This window comes from Acomys minous, assembly GCF_964271855.1.
Source record: "Acomys minous genome assembly, chromosome: 16".
Classification (NCBI taxonomy): Eukaryota; Metazoa; Chordata; class Mammalia; order Rodentia; family Muridae; genus Acomys; species Acomys minous.
Window position 1 is genome coordinate 65,216,527 of NC_140498.1, and position 6,374 is coordinate 65,222,900.

At 44.4% G+C, this 6,374-nt stretch overlaps 1 protein-coding gene across 4 annotated transcripts in view; it reads right to left on the minus strand.

Annotated features, from left to right (window-relative positions):
- Positions 1–6,374, minus strand: part of RSPH10B (radial spoke head 10 homolog B) — a 42,551-nt gene that overhangs the window by 35,490 nt on the left and 687 nt on the right. For 2 of the 4 annotated variants that reach the window (XM_084762513.1, XM_084762510.1), the window contains exons 1-3: positions 5,833–5,924; positions 2,277–2,630; positions 735–810 (exon numbers count right to left, since the gene is read on the minus strand). In XM_084762513.1, coding sequence (XP_084618639.1) covers positions 735–810; positions 2,277–2,533 — 333 coding nt within the window. In that variant the 5' untranslated portion in view covers positions 2,534–2,630; positions 5,833–5,924. Of the gene's footprint in view, positions 1–734; positions 811–2,276; positions 2,631–5,828; positions 5,925–5,978; positions 6,094–6,374 lie in introns of those variants that run through there. The other 2 variants (XM_084762511.1, XM_084762512.1) reach the window with 2 other exon arrangements.

The window sequence follows — 6,374 nt, forward strand, 5'->3', positions numbered from 1 at the left end:
CGATCCACCTGCCTCTGCCTCCTGAGTGCTGGGATTAAAGGTGTGTGCCACCATTGCCCGGCTTAGACTTGGACTTTTTGAAAAGACTATGTCTCCCCGAAAGGTGCATTTCCATTGTGTTCAGTATTGTAAGCTGTGTGGCTATGACAATGAACATGCAAAGGTGTAGCTTGGTAGGGGAAGAGCACTGCATAGCACACTTAAGGCCCTGGGGTCCATCCCCAGGAACACAAGAGAACAAGTAGCAACAGCAAAGTGTATGGGAGGATGTACATAGGTTCCATTTTTTTATCTTTATATTTTTATGTGGTGTGTGTATATGTGTATGTGTGTTATGTGTGTGTATGTCTTGTGTAGTGTGTATGTGTGTGTGTATGTACTTCCGTTTTAGTGAGTCACACTTCATCTCAAGTAGGTAATTAGGGTTCAGGATAAAATCAGCATGTAGGCCTGGAGAGATGGCTCAGTGGTTAAGAGCACTCCCTGCTCTTCCAAAGGACCCGGGTTCAATTCCCAGCAACCACATGGTAGCTCACAACTGTCTGTAACTCTAAGATCTGGCATCCTCACACCAATGCACATAAATTAAAATTAAATGAATATTTAAAAAACCAGTGTGTAGTACTTCTAATGGTTTTGGAGGAATCAGTGGAATTCGCTCAAGCCTTGCAAATCCAAGACGTTCAGTCTACCTCTTCCTCCCAGCCCCGCTGGCTCCAATAATTACGACTTACATGGTAGGTGTTTCCACCTTGAAAGACAGCAAAGCCTACTCCCTCATACAGGCCACGGACTTTCTCCCCTTCATAGCTACAAAGAAACAGAGTTTAAACTCATGAGTGGTCTGGGTATGACTGTGGGTTAACATGTATAGGCTAATGGGGCACACACCTCTTGCGTGGTACATGGGGTTTAGTAGTACAGAATTTCTGTCTGGGAACAGGATATATTCCAGAAACAGAATTCAAGGATAGCTATAAAACACTGTGAATGCATTTAATACCCTGAACTATATATTTTATTCTCTTTCCTCCCTCTCTCCCTCCCTCCTTCCTTCCCCTGCCCCACCATGTGCGTGCGTGTGCATGTGTGTGTGTGTGTGTGTGTGTGTGTGTGTGTGTTATGTGTGTGTGCACATACAACTGATCTGGAATCAGCCTTGACAGCTTTTTCACCTCACCCACGTAGGCAGATTCTGTTAATCAAACCCAGAGTTGAAGTCCCTTTCTCAACCTCCCCAAGCTGGTCACATGCTGCATCTGAACTTTGGTCCTTATGCTTGTCTGGCTGGCAATTTAATCACCAAAGCATCTCACCAGTCACTGAATTATACATTTTAGATGGTCCAGATGGCACACTTTAGTGAGTTTTACCATGGTAAAAATATTCTTGAGGGGCCAGGCATGGTGGCGCACGCCTGTACTCGGGAGGCAGAGGCAGGTGGATCGTTGTGAGTTTGAGGCCAGCCTGGTCTACAAAGTGAGTTCAGGACAGCCAAGGCTACCCAGAGAAACCCTGTCTCAAAAAACCAAAATAAAAAAAGAAGAAGAAGGAAGGAAGGAAAGAAGGAAAGAAAGAAAGAAATGGGAAAATTCTTGAGGGGCCGGAGCAATGGGTCAGTGGTTAAGAGCACTTGCTGTTTTTCCAGAAAAATCTGGGTTTGGTTCCTACAGCCCACATGGTGGCTCCCAACCGCCTGTTACTTCAGGTCTAGGTGATTTGATGCACTCTTCTGGCTTCTGTGGGTACCAAACCCACATGTGGTACACAGGCACATACGCAGGCAAACACTCATATACATAAAGTAAAAAATAAATCTTTTAAAAAAGTTCTTAGAGCTGGAGAGAGATGGCTCAGAGGGTAAGAGCACTGACTGCTCTTCCAAAGGTCCTGAGTTCAATTCCCAGCAACCACATGGTGGCTCATAACCATCTGTAATGAGATCTGGTGCCCTCTGTACATGCAGACAGAACATTGCATACATAATAAATAAATAAATCCTTAAAAAGAAAGTTCTTAAAGCCAGGCAGTTGTAGCGCACACTTTTAATCCCAGCACTCGGGCTACAGATCGAGTTCCAGGACAGCCAAGGCTATACAGCAGAACCCTGTCTTGGAAAACAAAAGCAAACAAACAAAACAAATAAACCAAAACCAACCAACCAACCAAACCCAAACCGAAAAAGCTGCATGAGGATTCACATGCTCCCGTCAAAATGTGCTTTCAGTGTAACGTTTGGTTTAGGGGGTCTGGCCTGTCACGCCCCAGAAGGTCACCTTTCCACTATGAGCTTCGTCAGGATGGGTTCTTCATACTGAGTCTCATCCTCGTTCTGATACGCATTGGCTGAGTCTCTTTTGGGTATGGATTGCCTGACCGGCATTTCCAGTACCGGGATGACGGAACTGTTGAGTGCTTCCTGCTTACTGGCGTTGCCATCGTGTTTAGAGCCTTCTGGGTAGTCAGAACTAGAAGAGGGAGAGCGGGTTGACTTATCTCCTTTTTTGTCTGCTTTTTTCTTTTCTTTCCCCATGACCTTTGGAAGATGGAGAGCTTTCTTTAGATGCAGAATTAGCCAATGATTCCTTTGGCAGGCTGTGGTTTTGTTTCAAAGCATGCATGGGTTTTACCTGAAAATAAAAATTATATCTCTAAATATTTGGTTGCTCCAACTGTAAAAAAAAAAAAATTAGCTTTAGGACAAAATACCATTATCATTCTACTGAAGCCTGAATAATGACAAGTATCATCAGTTTATGTAGGTATAATTCAATTTCAATATTGCACAAGTTGTTTTAAAGTGTTTAATATCAGAACAATTATGAAACATTATTTCATTTGCAATTTTATTGCATTTATTTATCTATTAATTTTGTGCATATGTGTATGTGTGTCGGGGTATGTATGTGCCAAGGCACATGTGTGGAGGTTAGGTAACAGCTTTCTGCAGGTAGCTCTCTCCTTTTATAATGTGTGTCCTGGGGAATCAAACTCATGTTGTCTGGCTTGGCAGCAAGCACCTTTACCCACAGAGCCATTTTTCCTAGCCAATGTAACACTATGTGTTATCAAACAATGCTATAGCTAGGAATGGTAATCTTTAATGGGCGAAGTGCTTGCTTCACAAGCATGAAGACCCGAGTTCAGATCCCGCCCCCCAAATCCATGTAAAAAGCTGATAGAGTCACATGCATCTTTAATTGCAGCACTGGGGCAGGTAGAGACAGTAGGCTTCCTACAGCTTAGTTCCATTAGTGAGCTCCAGGTTCAGTGTCAGACCTTGTCTTTTAAAAAAATAAATAAGGCTGGGTGGGAGATATGACTCTTCTGGCAAAGGTGCTTGTCACAAGCCTGACCTGGATTCAATCTGCTGAACCTGCGTCCTGGAAGGAGAGAACTGACTCCTGCCAGTTGTCCTCTGTCCTCCACAGCACACCACGGCAATTACACACACACACACACACACACACACACACACACACACACGTAAATGTAATAATAATAATAATGATGATGATGATGATGATGTAAAAATAAAATACAAATGAAAAAAAACCATTAAGTCCATAAAACCATAAAGGCTCATGTACCATGTTAACATGTTTTATCCTTAAGCAAACTGCTTTCTGCCTCAGATATCAAATAAAAATGGCAGTACCTTGTGTCAAGACACAAAGGTGATGATACAGAAAAATTCCCACACTCTACTACTTGGGATGATTGGTGCACAGAGTGGTTGCCATTTCATGTTTCTCACTGGCTGCCTGGTCTCCAGAGACCTCCAGTAACAGCTCCTTGTGTCCGTGAAGTGCATGAGGGTCCATGTATGAGGAGGCCTGAGTTCAGCATTAGGGATCTTCCTTTATCCTACTCCATCTTATTTTTTTTTTGAGACAGAGCTTCTCACTGACCTTTGAGGTCACCAATGGGTAAAACTAGCTAGCCAGAGAGCCCCAGGGATCCCCCCCCCCTCTCAGAGCTGAGGACCGAACCCATGGCCTTGCACTTGCTAGGCAAGCGCTCTACCACTGAGCTAAACCCCCAACCCCAGTGTCTACTCTCAACCATTAGAATTATGCATGTCACGGTGACCCTATTAAAAGTATTTTTGAACATTTTACTATTTTTGTGTGTATGGGTGTTTTGTCTGCATGCATATCTGTGCAGCACTTGCATGCAGTGCCCATGGAGGCCAGCAGAGCTATCGGATCCCTTTGGAGTTACAGATGGTTATGGGCTACCATCTGGGTGCTGGGAATTAAAATCTAGTCCTCTGGAAGAGCCGCTAGATGCTCTGTCAGCTGAGCTATTTCTCCAGCCTCAGTGCCTATGTGTTTACAGAGTGCTAGGGACTGCACTCAGTCAGGTCCTCCTGTTTGCAGATCTCCTTGGAGCCCAACTTCTTAAACTGTGCCTCAAGAGCTCATATGAGGTTACATACATGAACAGAGGAGTCATGGACTTAACAGGAAAAGGTTTCGAACGTACAGCCAACATTTAATTCAAAATCAAACACGAGTCCAACACATTCCTGGCAGAACCCTCCCAGGTTGCATCAGACTTCACTCTCTTGGTTCTTTGTCTTTGAAAGGTTTTTTTGTTTTGTTTTTAAAATTATGTGTATGTACGTGTGGTGTGTGTGTGTATGTGTGTGCGTGCATGTGAGTGCTGGTACCCTCGGAGGAGCCCAGAAGAGGGGTAGGGATCCTGTGGATCTGAAGTTATAAGTTATAAGTTATAAGTGACTCAGAGCCACTTAATGTGGGTGTTCAGAATTGAACTCCAGCTGGCTGGAAGAGCAATATGCACTGTTTTGTGTTTTTCAAGACAGGGTTTCTCTGTGTATCCCTGGCTGTTCTGGAACTGTCTTTGTAGACCAGGCTGGCCTGGAACTCACAGAGATCCACCTGCCTCTGCTTACCAGTGCTGGGATTATAGGCGTGAGCCACCACATCTGGCTCGCAATATGCACACTTAAGCATCAAAGCTTTGCTCTAACTCCATCTTGGCTCCTAACACTCAACATGTACTGTGTAAGCCATCATGCCATGCAGTGCCAATGAATACTGCCTGAAACACCTCAGCTAAACTGCAGGGTTGTTTTTGTTTGTTTTAAATATTTATTTATTACGTATACAGTGTTCTGCCCATATGTATGCCTGTACACCAGAAGAGGGCACCGTATCTCATCTCATGGTTGTCACCCACTTGCCTTCTAGGAATTGAACTCAGGACCTTTGGAAGAACAGACAGTGTTCTTAACCTCTGTGCCATCTATCCTGCCTGGATTGCAGGGTTTTTTTTTAACTGTACACTTTCCTTCTTTTTATAGAAATATGAATTACAGAAAACAAAGGCAATATTTTCTTCTGTGCCTCAGTGTATATATCTTTGTATGGGCTGTGTTAGAATGTTTGATTTAAATTTTTACTTTTTTCAAGACACCCCAACCTCCCCAACCTGTCCAAGGGCCTAATAAGTATCAGCACTCAGCCCAAGCTGCTCTCTAGAACAGCCATTTACTCATTTTTTTCTGGTCCTCTACCAGAGAAAGTCAAACTACAGATCCTACTAACTTGTTTCTTATAGTGACGCACTGCCCATCCTCGCCCCATTATTGGCAAGTCACCATATTACTGCACCTAAGTAAACTGCAAGGCCACCTTTTCTTTCTCTGGGCATGGGTCCCAGCACCTCTCCACCCCTGCCCCCCCTACGGGATCCCCTCAGCAACCAAGCATGTGCTCAAGTCTTAGGAGGCTAAGGAAGGAAATGGTCTAAGTTTTTAAATTGTTGCTGCCCATACAGGACTATTTCAGGGTGCTCACTCACTTGTTCTGGAGAGGCCTGCAGATCCAAAAGAAGTACCCAACATCCTGGGAGCTAGGAGACCTCTAAGCAACTGCCACAAGCCCCGCCTCCTGTGCTCTTAAAGGGGCCGCGCGGCTAACACAAAGTTGCATAGCATCCAGTTTTACCTTGCTCATTCCCAAGGAAAGGAGGCATAGGCTGGGCTCTGGAGCTGGAGGTACCAACTTGGATTTCTCCAGATCTAACCGCAAGGTGTTTGGCCGCTTGCAACAGCGTTCCTCACTACAAAAGAGAATAATGCAGGCTTTTGTTTTCACCGTTGCTTTAAGCCAAAGGCTCAAAGCCTTACATTATTATCAGCTGTAAGTTGCAGGCCTGGCTTCACTGGAGGCTCAAAGGAAGTCTGTATACTGGTCCTCCACTTTGAAGAACTTATGTGACAGAGGCCCATAAGATTGCACAGGACAACCTCCCCATCACTAGGATCCTTAATCCCATTTGAAGAGTTCAGAAGCAGACTTTTTTGAGGGGTCATTACTGTACCTCCTAACCCGGTGAATACT